Below are 18,790 nucleotides of genomic sequence, written 5' to 3'. Positions count from 1 at the left end.
GGGAACTGAGAACAAGAGAGGGAGGATCTCCTAGGCCGGGGCTCAGGAGGAGGGAACTCACTGTTTGTCAACATCTGCAGGTCTTCCACGGAGGGAGGAGAGGACTTCTTCTCGTAAGGGATGACTGTGTTCAGATACTGCCAAGACAAACAGGGCAGGCAGAGCCTGAGTCGCTGGTCCCTCTTGGGTTAAGGCACAGTGGGCAACTTGCACAGAGACCATGCTTTTCTTTATAACCTGGGTAAAACTCATTGTCACTAGCACACCGCTACTTCAGAACTTTCTTCCACCTCCCCATGTATTATCTCTAAAGTAAGGCTTTCCCCATAATCAGTGGAGGAAAACACCCCTTGCCCTGACTTCTACATTCTTAATATGCTAAAATCCTTTTGGTTCCCTGGGGAGCTTTTCTCCTCCTGGATAACAGCAGAGGCAGTGGTACAGTTTTATTGTTTTTCTTTTTGTTTTTTTGTTTTGTTTTGTTTTGTTTTTTCTTCACAGTGCAAATGTGAGAAGGAATTCTTTCTTTTTTGTCAAATGACATTTCCACCCCACCCAAGATCTTGACTGTCAGAATTGCTCCCTCCTAGGACACAGCAAAGCCTGAGGTGCAGGTGGTCATCAAAGACCAGAAAGCCAGAGAGATCTTGTCAGGCCCAGGGGAGCCCAAGGGGATCAGTTCAAGCCTAGAGTCCTGGAATTGTAGTTTGGGCCCTGTCACTGCCTGTGAGGCCCTGGAAAAGCTGCCCTATAACTCTGGGCCTCAGTTCTCCGGTAAACAGGAAGAGCTGGTTTTGATGTTCCTAGTCTTCTAGCTATGGTAGTACAATTGTTAACACTTTGGATTCAGTTTCAACCATTCAAACAGCATACATACTCCATGACCACCTAGTTCACATTTTCAAAGTTGTTAGCACACACACTGCCAAGTCCACTAGCTTTTGTACTCTACCAGGTGAGGGGAGGCCCAGGACTTCTCACCTTGGCACCTCCAGGACCTAGCAACAGATCACAGCACACAACAGGCAAAGTTGTCGAACTCCGCCTTAATAGCCAGAAGTGCCAGATGCTGTCGTTTGGATGTAATGTGTCTTCCAAAGGTCCATAGGCAAAGCCTTGATCCCCGGGGCCGTGGTACTGGCATGCATCACGGCCCTTTAAGGGGTAGGTAGGGCCCAGGGGAAGATCATGATGCAGGTTCTTAAAGGATAGTAAGCATTCTCTCTTGAACTCTTATGTGCCCCACCCACCCCATTCTGTCTCTGTTTCTCTCTTCTATCTGTCAAGTTTAACTTAAGACTGCTTGTTCCTACACAGTTAATATTCTGACGGGCCACCTTGTGTCCTGACATAGAAGCCACTTCTTAAGTAAAAACTCCATCCCCATGAGGTATGCACCCCTCGAACCCCCCTCTTTCTCTCTTGTCTTCCTCTTTCCTGTCTTCTCTTTGTCTCTCTATTGTAATAAACCATTTCTACATGGATGTAGCATCTGGGTTGTGAATGTCCACCCGCCGCCGCCCCACCACCATGCCCACATGGAGAGGGTTGCCTGCCAGCCCGCTGTTTCATTTGCCCTGCATGCCAGCACGAGTGGAATACTCTGGCCCGGCCAGATGGGGCTTTCCCACATGTACATAATTCATAACACACACACCCCACAATGATGCCACCTTGGCAAATGCCAAACCAATGAATCCCCTCAATCAAAATAAATAAACAAAACTTTGCTCTTTCTAAAGTTAATTGCCTCAGGTATTTCGTTGCAGTACTTCAAAACTGGCTACAAGTTATTGGCAAACTGGAGGCAAGAAAGAGATGTCACAGGGTGACTTACAATCAGAGCTGGAGGTTGAGGAGGCTGGTGATGCTGTCTCAGCTGATTGTCCAATATGATAGAACTGATTAGGCTCTAAGATGGGATCTGTCATGAAACAGATGCCCCAATACCCTTCATGCTTGTACTTTCGGTTGTGAGCCTAGCCTTTAACAGCTGAGCCATCTCTACAGCCTGTGTTTTATTCTTTTTTTTTTTTTTTTTTTCGTTTTTCGAGACAGGGTTTCTCTGTGTTGCTTTGCGCCTTTCCTGGAACTCGCTTTGGAGACCAGGCTGGCCTCAAACTCACAGAGATCCACCTGGCTCTGCCTTCCGAGTGCTGGGATTAAAGGCGTGCGCCACCACCGCCCGGCTCCCTGTGTTTTATTCTTAAAGCAAACTAATTCATAAACCTACATTTGGTGTTGAGTTTTAACTTTTATTCATGTCCCAGAATAAAAGATCTAAAAAAAAAAAAATGACCTTTGAAAGACATTTTCTGTGTCTTCCTTAAGACTAGAAGAAAATGTTAGGGTACCTCACGCTTGCCCAAATTCTGGGATAACTCTGTTGGGTCTTCATCCCCCTCATTTCTGCTGAGGAAGCTGAGCTGTCAGCTGTCTAGAAGAATAAAAGAGCAAACAGGCCGCACATACCTGTCTGTCAGCTCCTGAGGAGCCAAAGGTCTGGCGGATGCCACTCTGCAGGATGTTGGAGATGCCTTCCATGCTGAAGCGCTGAGGAAGAAACACACTCAAGATGGGCAAAGGCTTCCTGCCCCAATGTCACCACCACAGGGACTTCTGTGTTCTTGCTCAAATGCTATCAGCTATCACACTGCCCTAGAGCAATGGCCACAGGGACTAAAGATTGAATGTAAGCCATTGGCTTGTGGGGGAAGCCCAAAACAGCTTGACCACACAGCTTCCATGACAGGCTTAGGGGCCCAGACACAGCTTCTGTGACAAGCTTACGGGCAGGCAAGACTCAGATCCAGGAAAAGCCATAAGCTGGCGCCACTCAGGGAGGGTCAGCATCTAAGGGGAAACACCTGACATCCCAAACATTCACAGCACACGTCTATACCCCTAGACAAATGTCAGCCAATCAAGGTCCTGAATCCTGGAAATCCCCTCACCCCAACCTCTGCTATGATAAAAACCCCATCCTGCCTGGGCTCAGGGCTCTCTGCTCTCACTCCTGTGTTGGACAGACAGAGAGACCAAACTCCAACCTTAAAATAAAGGTTCTTTGCTTTTACATGTGAGATTCAGTCTCCGTGGTGATCTTTTGGGGGTCCCTGAGATCTGGGCACAACAGCTTGCACAGTTAGGCCAGAATTTAAGCAAGAATAGTTAGCAGTCTCAAAAACTCATCTTGGTAAGTCCCTAAAGGTTAGATGACTCCTCTGTCACTCTCTAGACTTCCTCATTTCATCCTGTATCATGTAAACAAAAACAAGACAGAACAGTGCCACTCTGGAGAACCATGACACAAAGATCTTAGAGAGGAACAAAGAATGCAGCTATCAGGAAGGGCAGGCTTCTGGAAGTGTCCCAGTCCAGGAAAACTTCAAGAGTCATATGACCCAGGCTTAATTCAATGGGTCTGTGATAGAGCTAGGCAAAGATGTGTTGAAAAGCAACGTAGATAATTCTATGGACTTCATCCTGTCACTAACCAATGAACCATCTGGTTACTTTCGGGCGCGGACCACATGGTGACCATTGCTGCTGCTTGATAAAGTTCCAGCATTTCGACTTTGCGGCTCACAAATCTCCAGCACCCTTTCACTTTGCCTTTTAATGATTCTCGCTATGTGTTATGGGAGTTCCCTTACGCCTTTCCTTTTGGGAAATTTCATGGGGGCTTTGAAGGACGAAAATGTATAAAATAGCAGCCTCTATAAACAAAATAATTCTTTAGAAAAAATTCCCACCACCATGGAACCATATAGTGTGATAACTCTGCCTACTCACATACAAGTTAACACCAAGATGCTAGAAATTTTAAATGGATAACGTATGCTTGATAAATAAGGTATATTTGATAATCAAAATTTATAAATTCCTAAGGTCTACTCAGGTTCACCGTCATATTTGTCTAGCCTTGTCTTTGCTCACTTTAAGCTTTAGCTATTTGGATAAACTAAGTTATAAAAGAAACTGAGCCAAGCCGGGCAGTGTTGGCACACACCTTTAACCCCAGCACTCAGGAGGCAGAGCCAGGCAGATCTCTGTGAGTTTGACGCCAGCCTGGTCTATAGAGTGAAATCCAGGACAGGCACCAAAACTACATAGAGAAACCCTGTCTCAAAAAACCAAAAAAAAAAAAAAAGAAAGAAAAGAAAAGGAAAAAGAAAAAAGAAAGAAACTGAGACCTTCCTACTTCTGGCAGAAGGAACTCATGGCCCTTTCATTAACATATGACTGATGTCTATTAACCTGTCAAGATCAATGCTAACTTCCTCAACCCCTGATCACAAGCCACACCCCAGCTCACAGCTCCCTTTCTCCCATTTAATCCTGTGTACAACTATAGAAGATAAAAGGCGTATTCTTTTTTCAATAAGCACACTGGCAGCCATCCTGATTCACCCTCAGATCCTATCTGTCTACCCCCGCCCCCACTCCATGCTGACTCTACACATCATCTTTGGGACCCGAATCCCATGGAAGCAGGTCTCCAGCAATTTTCAGCCATTCAGACAGCCCAGCAATACCCAACACGTGCCCCAAAGGGACCAGGCTGGGCAATAATCCATGCCAATGAAAGAGATCCTGGGCTCCATCTCTTCGAGGACCAGCCTGGAGAACAGGTCACATCCACTTACTTTTTAATGTTTATTCAGTACGTCCTCCACTTAGACCAGAGAAAGGCCTTTGGGGAAGCTGGCAGACAGGTGGCATCCCTTCCTGACCCACACTACTTGTCACAGGGCTCTGCACACAGTTGGAACTCAGTCCCTGTTTCAGGGTCCACTGCAGGATAGGTATCAGGACATGTGATGGTTAGGGCCAAGGCTGGCTGTGCCTAGTCTTCTGGTTGCTCACGTACCTTGAGAGGCATCTGGTTTCCCTTCTCTATCCGGCTGCTCTGCAGGCTCAGCCCCTTCTCTTTCCGCCTCTTTTTCATCAGTTCCCGCTGCTCCTTCTGCTTGTTCTGAACTTCAATGAGCACCGTGATGAAGGAGTTCTTCACTTCCTTCTCAAACTCCAGCTCATCTCTGCGGGCCAGCTGGTGGACCAGCTCCTCTGAGAAGTCACGGATGGCACCTTCCACCTGGTCCAGCAGCTCTGCCAGCTCAGACCCAGACATGTGTCTCAACCCTAGAGAGGAAGATGGCTTTGGTAGGTGATATCTACAGACCGGCATGAACCTGCTGGAGATGGGACCATTCTTAGAGGAGGTCCCTCCAACTTAGAGTTTCTCTGAAAAACCATCACTATTTAGGGAAAAGGCCAGGAAGAAAGGGGCATTATATCATGTGTAGAAGAGAAAAACCCAACTCAAAAAGCAGAGGAGAAAGAAATAAGTGTCCACAAGGAAGCCTGAGAACTCTGTGTCCAGTGAAGGACATGACTGGCCAACTTTGATACCTTACTCTGTCTTTCTATCTGTCCTCTGTCTTTGTCATATTCACATAGAATAGGTTGACAGAGGAAATACTGAGGCTTTGGTATTGGGGACGAGCACTGATATAAGAGGTAGTGTTTTCTCTCAAGGAGTCCTGGAGACAGCTATGGTCAAAATGATGAACATGACCTGAGGGTGTATGGTCCTACAGCTCAGTCTACACTGTAAACTGTGGGAGACCCAGGGAAGACAGGGAGAGGGGAGTGAAAAATGAAGCCTTACCCATCAGCAGGCTACTTCCAGAGACAAAGGAAAGGAACCGGAGATAACAGACATGGATACCTTTAAAATCTTAAGGCTCTTAAGGCTATGTGATGTATAATATCTTCAGATCACTGCCATGACAACTTCAAAAAGGGTAGGAGAGCCAGGCATGGTGGCACATCCCTTTAATCCCAGCACTTGAGTGGAAGAGGCAGGTCGATCTCTGTGAGTTCAAAGATAGCCTGGCTCACATAGAGAGTTCCAGGACAGCAGCCAGATCTACATAGTGAGTCACTGCCTAATAAATAATAAACAAACAAATCTGGCTTACATAGAGAGCTCCAGGACAGCAGCCACATTACATAGTGAGTCACTGTCTAAAAAAAAATAAAATAAACAAACAAATAAATAAATAAAGCAGTAGAGAAGTTTTGTTTTGTTTTGTTTAAAGTGTATGAGTGTTTTACCTGCATGTATGTGTGTGCACCTTGTATGTAACTAGTACCCACAGAGGCCAGAAGAGGGCATCTGATCCCCTAGAACTGGAGTTACTGGTGGTTGTTAGCCAGCCATGTGGGTGCTGGGGAATTGAATTTGGGTCCTTTGCAAGAACAGTCAGTGCTCTTAACTGCCAAGCCATCTCTCCAGCCCTTGCTGCTTTGGTTTTTTGAGACAAGGATTCAATATGTAGCCAAGGATAGCCTCTAGCCCTCACTCCTCCTGCCTCAGCCTCCTGAATGCTGGGTATTGCAGGTATGTGCTACCACGAGCAGTGAGCAGAAAGGATTTTAAATCTTCCCGACCCAGGGCTGAGGACAGAGTTGGTGGCAGAACATTTGCTTAGCATGGGAGAAGTGTAGTAGACTATTATAAGGTGTGTTACTTCTGTTTATGTTGCATTTGTTTAACTCTGTGAAGCTGTGTTACTGTGCCTGTCTAAAACACCTGGTGGTTTAATAAAGAAACGGCCCAATAGCGAGGCAGGAGAAAGGAAAGGTGGGGCTGGCAGGCAGAAAGGGTAACTAGAAGGAGAAATTTGGGAGGAGAGATCTAAGCTTGAGGAGCCAGAGAAGGAGGAGGACTCTAGGGGCCAGCCACCCAGCTACACAGCAAGCCACAGAGTAAGAATAAGATTCTTACTTAAAAGTAAGAGAACGGTAGCCGGGCGTTGGTGGCGCACGCCTTTAATCCCAGCACTCGGGAGGCAGAGCCAGGCGGATCTCTGTGAGTTCGAGGCCAGCCTGGGCTACCAAGTGAGCTCCAGGAAAGGCGCAAAGCTACACAGAGAAACCCTGTCTCAAAAAACCAAAAAAAAAAAAAAAGTAAGAGAACGGGAAAAGCCCAGAGGCTAAAGGTAGATGGGATAACTTATAGTTAAGGAAAGCTGGGTAGAAACTAAGCCAAGCTTAGTTACCTGGATATATGTAATTAACGTTGTACACAATGTATTGAAAAGTTTCAAATGACACTGTACCCCATATGCACATAAATTTGCCCTATGCCAATCGGGCGTATTAGTAAACTAGATATACTAGATTTAGGGAACACCTTTTGTGTCCTCAGTGCCCACCTTCCCTTCTCATTTCTGCCTGGGTGTCTGCTCGCTCAGTTGGCTCTTCCTGCTCTGTTTTGTTCTTCAAGCTCTCCTCCTCCTCCTGCTGCTTTTTGCCATTTCACTCTGCTTTGCTGAGCGCTTCTATGTTTGGGCCCTTTGTGTGGCTGAGAATGGCCTGACCGGGCGGGTGGTGAACACGGCCAGGCATCCAAACCCACTCCGTCCATGTCCGTCACCCTATGGCTTCCTGCAGTGGCCCCGCCCTGCCTGCCCCATCTCCCCGGGGCCAGGCAGTTTGGCTTTCGGGATGTGGTGCCTGATTTTTGTCTCAATTTCTGCCACCTCCACCTGAAATTTAGACCTAGGTTCCCTGAAGAACCTGAAAGAGAAGGACGTGCCTTCTCTTTCGCCCCCACCCTCATTCACCATAACCTCGCTGCAAGAGCAGGCCTCCTCCTGCAGTGCGGGGGCGGACACACAGTTACCGCTAAGAGCACTGCTGATCCTGTACTACGTTTCATTTCACGCTTCATCCAGCCCGCTCTTTGTAGAGTCATTACAATAAATCTGTGTTGGAGAAGTAATGTGAGACCGGCACTAAAAGACTGGACTCCGGAGTTCATCTCCCTGGTTTCAAGTGCTGTCTGCACTGTCCCTTCTAATGCATAGCAGGTGTGGGGAAAGGTGTACACGGGAACTTCTCTCTCCCCACTGAAAGAAAGGAAGCGTGCTCAGTGAGAGTGCATGCACGAGGCCCTGGGTTCAATTCACACACACACACACACACACACACACACACACACACACACACACAAAATCAGTGGTTAACCAAGCCTCCTCCTCCCATCCCCACAGTTCAGGAAGGCTTCCTTCAGGGGTTGAGAGCCACTGCTTTGAAATGTTATCATAAGGAAGATAAGACCTAATCTCCCACTGTTCTAGAAGCACAGGGCCTAACTCAGCCACCTGACTCCAAATTGCAACACCTGCTTCAGGTAATGGGTTCCATTCACTTAGTCATAACAAGAGTACAATCTCCTTCAGTTTTTGCTGTCCTGTGGAGGACTGCTGGGAATATGCAACCTGTTCTCATTTAATGCTTACTCAGTAATAACCCCCCCCCCCCCAACCGTACTTTTGTGGGAAGGATTTTCTGAGTGGCAAGGAGCTTTTGTTTCTAATTCCAACTGTGGAGTTGGACAAGCCACTTAACCTCCAAACGATAGCTCAATCTTGAGAGGCATGGTGTAAGTTGGTTTGAGGAGAACACTAAGACTGCTAGCTCCTATTCTTTCTCCCTCTGTCTCTGTCTCTCTCTGTCTCTGTTTCTCTGCCTCTCTCTCTCTCTCTCTCTCTCTCTCTCTCTCTCTCTCTCTCTCTCTCTCACACACACACACACACACACAGAATACTGGAGCTTGAACCTAGGATACTAGGGTATCATGAATAAAGGCAAATGCTCGGCCACTGAGCTACAACCTCTGTCCTACTACATATAAATTCCCCACCCCCATTGGTTTTATGGTAGAACACTGACTGCATTTGGGCAGGTTCAGAGACCTACTTATTCTCCTTTAGTCTTGTTTGGTTAGCTTTAGCACTTCAGTTTTATTCTACTTTATTATTTTTTTTTCCTGGAAAAATGCTGACTTTTCTCCTGATACTAAATCAGGAAGGTGTTGCAGACTCTGCTCTAGGACAAAGAGCAAGTTCTGACAACCATTTGTAAACAATACCTGGGCAGGGCACTGTGGCACCGTCTTTTAATCTGAAGCAGGAAGAGCCGTGTGGGGTCAAGGCCAGTTGACCTTGTCTATATAGTGAGTCCCAGGCCAGTCACGGCCTTCTAACACAAACAAAAATCCACAGAAAGCAGTAGCTGGCATCAAGGAGGTTTCTGGTCCTTATAAAGCCGGCCCGGGGATCCTCACCTTCATAGGACCAGTTGTTGTTGAAGGTCTGTGTCAAGGCCTGCATCTCCTGCAGCAGGACTGAGTCTGCTTGGGATGAGATTTCTCCTCCATCCTCCTCTTCCAGTACCTCCTCTTCCTCCTCGGGATCTGGGGAGTTCTGCATCATTTCTTCAATCTCCTCAATCACCTAAGGATAAAGCACACACTCTGCTCCCTCCTGGGGGTGTTCCAGTTCATTTGAGTACTCCGCAGCATTCCTAATTTGTTCTCTGGCTTCATAAATATTGGATAATAATAAAAATAGACCCGATCAAAGGCTTGCATATATTCTGGCTTTAATGTAAAGCACTTTCATGTAAACCTCTTCCAAGTGCTCCATTTAGATGAAGGCATTATTGGAAATTAGCTGCTCTTTCAGGAAATGAAGCAGGGCTGCCTGGAAGTAAACATTTACTTCAGTTTGCTAAGCATTTTGTTTCTAAGTGGGAAAATATTTTCTCTGCCTGACTATAACACAAAACCCAGTCCATTAATTGTCCCACTTCCTGTAACAGGGAGGTGGGCTGGGGAGGGGGAGGAATACACACATTCCCAGAACAACCCCAAATCGGGAAGAATAGAGCTGTTTCTCCAGAATTCTCCTGGACAGGAACTGAAGCTGTCCAGTAAACCGTGAGGCTAAAGACCATAAAATGATAGAAGGATGGCCAATGTCTGGAGAGCAAAAAAACAGGGAAGAACCCCAGCTCTGAACTTGACGGTTAATGGGGCTCAGCTCCTACAAGTTGAGGGTCAAGACAGGTGCTACCAAAAAGGATGAATGAACTACCGTGGACATGGGCTGTTGGTACATAAAGAAAGCGAGTAGATCAAGCCCTCATGAGGAAGTGGGTCTGGGTGAGTTTGGGGGCGACAGCACATTCAGACATGTCTGTCTTTTCCCAGTGTTGTGAGGGACTCAACACCTCTGCCGCCTTTAGATGGTGATCTTGGAGGTAGGTGCTCCCTGCTGGGCTGAACTGGAAGTAATGGAGCTTAGGGTTTCTTCTTTGGACATAATCCCTGTTTTTATACACAAACTTTCTCAAATTGAACTGCAAATTTAGGATATGCCTACCTCGTCTCTGAAGGGCATTTTATAAAATGTGACCAAGTAACACAGTCCCCGCTTTAGGGTTTTCTGGCTGAGAGTAACTTTCATGTGACTGTGATGGTTAATACTGATAGTCAACCTGACAGCCTCTAAGTCATCTGGAAGACAAACCTCTGAGCATGTCTGGGAGGTAGTTCTAATTAGGTTAATTGAGGTGGTAAGACCCACCTTAACTATGGGCAGCACCATTCTATGAGCCGGGAGTCCTGGAGAGAGCAGACCTGAGAAAATGAGACCAGGTGTGGTGGTACACACCTTTAATCCCTACACTTGGGAGGCGGAGGCAGACGAATCTCTGAATTCAAGGCTAATTTGAATAAATAAAAGATGAGTTCCGGGTCAGCCAGGACTGTAGAGTTAGACCTGGTTTTGAAAAGAAAATAAAATAGAAAAGAGAAACCGAGCTGAGAACCAGCACTTATCTCTCCACTTCCTGAAAGTGCAGCTGCCTCGAGTTCCTGACACTGCGACTTCACTGCCACTGTGGACTGTACCTTCAAACTAGGAGCAAAATGAACCCTTCCCCGCTTCAGCTGGCTTTTGTCCAGTATTTGGTCAAATTAATGAAAAAAAAGTGACTAATACAGAGCCTATCATTGCATTATAATTCCTCTCTTCAAGTCATAATAAAAACTGCTTCTCGAAAAACCAAAAAAAAAAAAAAAAAAAAACTGCTAGCCCTGGGACTATAGAGGTGGCTCCACAGTTAAGAGCATTTGCTGTTCTTCCAGAGGACTTGGGTCCAGTTCCCAGGACCCACCTGGTAGCTCTTGTAACTTGTAACCACACTGCCAGGGGATCTGACACCCTCTTCTATCCTCTCTAGGCACCAGATACCAACATGCATAGAGATATAAAGTAAAAATAAATTGATTTTTAAAAAGACTTTTAGCCCTGGGTATGATGAGTTTGAGGCCAGCCTGGTCTACATAACAAGTTCCAGGCCAGCCAAAAACAAAGCAAAACAGAACAAAGTAACTCTTAGACTTGTTCTTTTATTTTGTGTTTATTTGTTTTGGTGTTTTTTGGAGACAAGGTCTCATTCAACAAGGCTGGTCAAGAACTCCTGACCTTCCTATACCTCCCAAGCACTGGGTTTACAAGCATGTAGACCACACCTGCTCTTGACGTGATTTCCTTCTACCCTCTATTCTTTTCTCTTCTTTTTTAAGATTTATTTACTTATATATTTTATGTACAAGAGTGCTCTGTCTTCATGCACACTAGAAGGGGGCATCAGATCCCATTACAGGTGGTTGCGAGCCACCATGTGGTTGCTGAGAATTGAACTCAAGACCTCTGGAAGAGCAGCCAGTGCTCTTAACCATTAAGCCATCCATCTCTCCAGCCCCAGTCCCCTGTTCTTTACCCACATTAAATCCTACTTTAAAAAAAAAGAGATTAAAAGAAAAAACTGAATCCTACTTTTAGCGTAGGCACCTCTACTAAGATGTTCTTTTGGACTCGGCTGTTTCCAGTAGGGCACATTCCAAACATCTCATGAAAGTTTTTATAGTGTCTAGCTCAAATAAGCACTTACAGATATTTGTTGACTGAGAAGGTGAATAAAAAGACTCAACACTTCTGAGGTGAGAAATCACTAAAACTACAGCATAGCAAACTCCATCCCCAAAGTGAAACATGGCTCCCCCCCTCCCCCCATAAAGACAGAAGTGTCTCTACAACTCGTTTTGGAAGGCTAAAAATTTTCAGGGTTCTGTAAAATGTGATAAAACATCTACCACACAGAAACCTCGTCTGTTACTGCTCAAAAAAACCCTGAAAAAATAAAAAGGAGCATTTAAGATACTCCCCCCCACACACACACACCCTCAAGCTCCAAGTACAAGAAATGTACAGAGAGCTGGGCATGATGTCACACTCCTTTAATCCCAGCACTTTTGAAGCAGAGGGAGCTCTAAGTTTGAGGCCAACTTGGTCACAGAGCAAGTTCCAGGAAAGCCAGGACTACACAGAGAAACCCCATCTCAAAAAAACAAAATTAAAAAACAAAACACATTAAAAAGAAGAAATCTACAGAGGCTTCACAGGAAGAAAAGCCAGGAAGCTAAACATGGCCCCAGCACTCATCTGCTGGATATAACCAACTGCTATAACCAACCCAGATATTAGGAATTGGGTCCACATCTACCGTAAGCACATAAACTGAGGCATAAGAGAAATTAAACCTCTCATCAAAGATACCGAACTCATCAAGTCACCACAAGACTGCACATCTTTCTTCCGACTTGGATAGATGTGGCAAGTTTTCCCTGTTAGAACCAAAGGTTCCAGGAACATGGTGGGAAGTGGTTCCCTCCAGGAACATGGTGGGAAGTGGTTCCCATTCATACCTGATCGGCCGTGAGTAGAGGTTCCTCATTGATGCCGGAATCATTTTCACTCTTCTCATTGAACTCGTCCTCTTCCTTCTCGTGGATCTGAAGAAGGGGAAGTGACATTCTAACCATCAGCTGTAGATCCTCTGCCCCTAGATTAGCCGAAAGGCTGTTTTATCCTCCTGCTGTCTGAACGTTCTAACATCAGCCCCTAGACCAGCTGAAGGGCTGTTTTAGCCTCCCGCTGTCTAAAGGGAAAATATGGAGAGGAGCCTGAGTTTCATCTTGTTCCAAATCTGCCCCATCACGTCACACAACAGGCACTGCCAGCATGGCCAGAAGAATACAATAAGGTAGAAGTAAGCAGCACCATTCTGACTCAAGGGGATCAACATTGTTCTTTAACTCACAGGCAGGTTCTCCTTGGACAAAGTGGGAACCGACTTATGGTGAGTGACCAGCTCGTGCAGCAAATATAATTCTTTAATAGTTTCAGTTGGGCAGGGGAGAGGGGTGTCCGGATTTTTATTTTAGTGGGCACTTCAAGGGGTAGGTTGTTTCCGTTCAAATAGTCCCAGCTTTTTGTATGTGATAGAACACCACCCTGTCACTGGAATCCAGGTGTGGTTTCTTAGCTGATGAACCAACATGGGATATATCACATGAGCTAGAAGACAAACTGAGCCATGCCATGAGGGTGCATGGCTATGATTCCAGCGTTCGGCCGGAACCTCCAGCTCACTCACTCCTGCTTGATCTGGAAAGCCCCATTCCTCTCTCCGAACCCCACCCTCTCGGAGAACCTCCAAGAAAGGAAAGGTTCCAAAAAGCCCAGTTCTGAATTCTTGGCAGCCAAGGCAGGCAGCTCCTGCCCTGAAGTTGCCAGCTATCCAAGCCCCCAACTCAAGTGCTCAGCTTCTGGCCATACTTGGGCACAAAGGCAGCTTGTGGTGGACACACCATTACCCCTCGCCTACAGACTATAGTTTGGGCATGTGACTTCTCCTGCCTGGATCTCTGGGGCTGGAGAACTCACCCAGGAGTTGCTTTGCTAATATAAACCTGTTCTTTTACCTTTTCAATTTGTCTTGATCTGGTTTACTGTGTTGGAGAAACCTATTATTGCCATACAGAAAACCTATTACCCAGCACTACCTGGAGGTAGCCCCAGGGTGAGCAGGAATTTAAGATCCTCCTCCTCCTATCCCTACCTAGCAGCTTCAAAGCCAGCCCGGGTTACATAGATACTGTTTTGAAACAAAGCAACAACAAAGCCAGGTATGGTCAGCACATGTCTGTAAGCCTAGCTCTCCAGAGGCTGAGGCAGGAGAATTGCAGCAAGTCCAAGGCTAGCCAGGGTCATAGAGTGAGACCTTGTCAAAAAAAAAGAAAGCAGTGAAGAAGAAAAAGAATGGAGGGATGGAGGGAAGGAAGAAGGAGGCAGAGAGGGGAGAGGAAGGGAAAGAAGGAACGAACGGAAAGAAAAGGACAAACAAAGCCTAAGAAAAACACTGAAAGGAGAATTCTGTTCAGCTCATTTGTCCTGTGTCCCCTAAACTCTATAATCTTAAGATTCCAGAAGTTCACAACCTTGAGACTCTAGAAGATGGCTAGTCCAACAAGATATTTGTAACAATTCTGGCTTCGCTGGCCATATTGCAAACTGTTAACGGTTCAGAGTTTACGTTCACATCCTGCACACATTGAGTCGCCCACCCTAAGGATCTTTCCTTCCAGGAATCCCGCTGAAAGTCATACAGGAGTTGGCGAGAAAGATCCAGGAAATCCACCCACAGAGCCACCTCCCATGCAGGATCCACTCTTCTAGACCTCTAAGAGCTAACCTGTTGACTGGTCTGTCCCCCAGGACACTTCTTCCCATCTTAACAGGAAACACTGGTGAGGTCCCAGCTCTCATGTCCTCTAGCCTCAAAACTTCCTTCTCTGAGTTCCACTTTGGCTGGGACCCCCTAACCATGCATATCCCCTCTAAAACAGGACATTGTCATTATAAAAAAAAATTAAGCAAATATATCTTGAATGCCATCTGTTCTCAACCTGGAGAAGGGGCAAGGCGAGGCGGAGAGGGAATCACCAGAGGAGCTGGTCAGGACAGATGGCAGCATCTATTCCTGCGGTGGAATCCATATGCCTGTGCCTCTGCCAAGTCTACCACCTGTGGTAGCTGCTTGTTTCCACAGCTCCCCACCGGGCAGAACAAAACTCCTGGGGCCACACTTTGTTCACAGCTACATTGACATGGCAGAACTCCCCAGGGGTCAGGTGGCCCTGGGGTAGAAGTGTGGCTCTTACTGGGAAAGGTTTTCTGGTTGAGTTACTTGTTTTGTTTTTAAAAGAGTTCTACTTTTTTTTTTTTTTTTTTTTTTCCTAATGTCTGAGTGCTCTGTCTGCATGTACACCTTCATGCCAGAAGAGGGCATCAGATTCCACTAGAGATGGTTGTGAGCCATCATGTGGTTGCTGGGAATTGAACTCAGGATCTCAGGAAGAGCAGCCAGTGCTCTTAACCTCTGAGCCATTTCTCCAGCCCCGAGTTACCTTTATAAGCCTCGGACAGCAACGTTAGTCCATAACTCAAATTTGGATATGAGGGGTTGAACTGAAGGCTATGAAAATCCAGTGTGTAGCTAGGTATGTTTGGTATATATTTGTAATCCTGAGAACCTGCCTGACTCCATTTTGAAGGCAGGAGCCATTTATGTTGAATTGCTAAAAATAAGTTTCTATGTAATGTAAGAGCTGAGTTGCTCTGTTTCCTGGAATCTAACCTTCCCCAACCCATGACCTTGATTTTGTTGTTGTTGTTTTTGTTGTTGTTTGGGTGGGAACTCCACCTCAACCCCTGGCACCCCTATACCCAAAGAGTCTGGAATGTTCTGGTGGAAGATCCACCTCAACTCCCCTCCCCTATCTCTTTCCCTAAACCCACCCCTTCAAAGCCCGCAAACACAGCTCCTCCCCCAGAGAGGCTCAAGACCACTCCCACAGGGTATTTAAGCTGCATCCCAGAAAACAGACACGTGGTTCTTCAGGTCTCTTCGTCAGGTCTCCTCTCTGAGGGACCGAAGAATCACCGGGAAATGCTTTACCCATTAAACCTGGGTTTTTCCAATTAGGTCTGGTTCGGTTTAATTTGGATTGCTGCATTGGCAGAGAGGCCTTCAGGGTGCAAAGACTTATCAGTTGTTTTTGTTTTTCAAGAGGGGATTTTCTGTGTAGCTTTGGAGCCTGTCCTGGAACTCACTCTGTAGACCAGGCTGGCCTTGAACTCACAGAGATCTGCCTGCCTCTGCCTCCCAAGTGCTAGGTAGGATTAAAGGCGTGCAGCATCACCACTGCCCGGCCTTTGATGTGTTTTTGAGAATACCCTGACCCTCCCTGACCTGGTCATATGTTGGCCACATGATGTTTTTTGAGTTTTTTTCCCTGTACTTCCTATTGCCCCATGGTCTGTCTTCTGTAAACCTGCTTTACAACTACTCTCGATTTTACTCCTTAAAAGGGGCCCAAGAAATGGATTCGGGGCTGCTCTCTTTGATTTAGGAGGCAGCCGCTGGTCAGCTCTTGGGTGCACCCCAATAAAAATCAGGCTTGTTTCAAATTTGGCTCAATTTGTGGCAATGCTCTTATTCTTGCTAGTGGGGTTAAGGATCCCAGCACTCAAGAGGTTAAGAGAGGCTAGCCTGAGCTACAGAGTACAATCATCTCTTAAAATAAAAAATAAATAAACTTGCAGATACAGCTCGGCGGCAAAGCCCTGGACTCCATCCCCAACTATAAAAAAAGATGGCGACCTAGGACTATAGTTCAGTGGTACAGTACATGCCTAGCAAGTGCAAATTGATCCTAAACACTGAAAAACAACACCAGGTGTGGTGGTGCCTGCCTGCAATCCCAGCATGTGGGAGGCAGAAGATCAAGAGTTCAAGGTCATCCTCACAAGCCATTTCTACACCAGGAGTTCAAGGCCTGAGTCCCAGGAGACCAAAACCAAACAAACACATGGAGACAGAGTGCTTGCATTTTCTGAAAGGCGTCCGGTTTCAGCGCATTTACTTCACTAATTCAGTTTTGCACCTTTGAACTAGACCATCTCCCTCCCCAAGTTTCTCCCACACCTTGGGGGGGCGGGAGGGGGGGGGAGGCGGCGGGGCGGGGCGGGGCTTGTAGGGAAAGAAGGCTCCTAATGGCTAGGCAGCAGTTAATGAACCCCAGCTGCGGCCCGAGTGAGGCACTTCTGGGGTGCCCTTTCCTGTGGCCCTCTCAGGAACAAAGCACACAAGTCTGGGTCTAAATTGTTAAATAAGATAAGGAGATCTGAAAGCCGATTACAGCCTTAGAAAAGCCACCGTGAGCACCGTCCGTCACTGTTGTGAGTTGTTTTCTTGTTTCTCAGAAATCAGCCATGGGGGTGGGGAGGGGGAGCTCAGCACACACAATGCACCCCAGGAGAGCCCCTGCTCCTTCCTCCTCCCGCTACCTCTGCTCAGTCACAGGCTTCACCACATCCGCCCTGTTTCAGGTCTCCCTCTTCTCTCTTGGTTCGCGTTCTATCAAACTCTCCATCCTGCCTCGCCTCGACCTGGTTCCGTCAAGCCTGTGGTTTTTTCCCTCAACCCCGTCAGACTCTGCTTTGGGGTGACAGCTCTGTCACTTCTCCACAAACCTTTCCCTAAACGCTAGCTGTTTACAGACTCTACTCCCCACCCCGCCCCCCAAACCAAGGGAGTATCTTGAGCAAAAAGCTTAAGGAAGCAAGATAGGGAGGATTCTGGAAAACAACAGCTCCGAATACAGTGGCGCCTGGATACTCTTGTTCCGATTATGTGACAGGGACATGAGAGTCACTTCCTTGGCTACTTCTGGCGATGAGAAAGGTACCTGCCCCAAATGATCCACAAGCCTGCCCCGTGGCGTCCACTTCCTTGTGGACTAAACCGTATGGTCATTTCCATACTGTCAAAGCGAATGAGGCTCTTGTACGGAAAAAAGTATCCACCCACCCAAGGTCTTTCTTCCTAGAATTAAGAAGACATAGTTCCAGACTGGGAGTTGACCGCAGCAAGCTCTTCATCTTGCTTTGAGGGAAAGGTGTGCATTGAGGGAAAGGATTGCCAGCCACCATGCAATATAAAGCTAAAAACTAACGTAGAACCGCTAACACTTGGACCTTGTTGGGCAGCAGTCCACGAAGGGCTTAAGAGTCTGCAGAGTCCTTGTGTCCAACAACAAATAAAAGCCAGGGCCTTTTGCTAAAGCACTCCAGTTTATCCTGTTCCTAGAAAAGAAGGATTTCTTCTTCATATTTAGCCCTTTACATATTTCCCACCCCTTTCTCCACTGACTCAAATATATGGTTGCTGTAATAACATTAAGAGAACAAAGATACATTTTTTTTTTTTTTTACCTCCAGACAAAAAAGTAGGATGAATGAAAGAAACCTAACAGTAGTATGTGCTCAGCCCAAGGAAAGGGCACTCTGTCCCTTTTGTGCCTGTGAACAACCAGGAACCATCTGTGTGGGCTAAGTCAAGGGCTCTGTATTCCCACAGCAAGATGCTCCACGGTATTTGGTCAACAAACACTTATTGAAAGAATTAATGAACAAAGGACAAAGTGAGGACTAGAGGCTACATTCAGCCCTGCCTCCGGATGATGGAGCCTCTTCGCTGCCTGGAAAACAGAAAGATGGACCTTCCTGTCCTGGATGTCCATCTCCTCTCATCTTGGAGTCAATCCCTGTCTGCTATTAAGTAAAGGTTACAGGGATCAAAAGATGCTCTTCTATGTCATAGCCAGGAACAGAAGAGAGTGATTCATCAAAAAAAAAAAAAACAAATAGAGTGGATACTTGTTAAATAATAATATCTCCATGTATAATTCAAATATATAATTTTGACCTAAAATATAAGTGCATATTTATTCACCAAGCATCATCATGTACAGCTAAGCTAGGATGATGGGTCTCTAAGTGGAGCCCCACATAGTCTTTCTTGAAGTTCCCACATGATACAATTATTTAAACCACCTCCTGTTTCCATTTATTTGCAGTAGAAGAAGGAAGGCACACAGAATATTGTTCACACAGTTACCTCTTCTCCCCCCCTCCCCCAGGCTCTAATAAAATGAGAGTAAATACATTTAAAGTAAGGA

At 46.3% G+C, this 18,790-nt stretch overlaps 1 protein-coding gene across 2 annotated transcripts in view; it reads right to left on the bottom strand.

Annotated features, from left to right (window-relative positions):
* The window catches only part of Fez1 (fasciculation and elongation protein zeta 1), a 54,636-nt gene that overhangs the window by 8,827 nt on the left and 27,019 nt on the right, over positions 1 to 18,790 (bottom strand). The window contains exons 4-8 of one of the 2 annotated variants that reach the window (XM_076576050.1): positions 10,950 to 12,718; positions 9,143 to 10,910; positions 4,874 to 5,145; positions 2,473 to 2,553; positions 62 to 137 (exon numbers count right to left, since the gene is read on the bottom strand). In XM_076576050.1, the coding sequence (XP_076432165.1) occupies positions 62 to 137; positions 2,473 to 2,553; positions 4,874 to 5,145; positions 9,143 to 9,290 (577 nt within the window). In that variant the 5' untranslated portion in view covers positions 9,291 to 10,910; positions 10,950 to 12,718. The remainder of the gene's footprint in view (positions 1 to 61; positions 138 to 2,472; positions 2,554 to 4,873; positions 5,146 to 9,142; positions 10,911 to 10,949; positions 12,719 to 18,790) is intronic. The other variant, XM_076576049.1, reaches the window with a different exon arrangement.

Source organism: Peromyscus maniculatus, chromosome 7 (genome assembly GCF_049852395.1).
Source record: "Peromyscus maniculatus bairdii isolate BWxNUB_F1_BW_parent chromosome 7, HU_Pman_BW_mat_3.1, whole genome shotgun sequence".
Taxonomy (NCBI): domain Eukaryota; kingdom Metazoa; phylum Chordata; class Mammalia; order Rodentia; family Cricetidae; genus Peromyscus; species Peromyscus maniculatus.
Note: the sequence above shows the minus strand (reverse complement) of the source record. Positions and strands in the feature narration are given on the sequence as shown.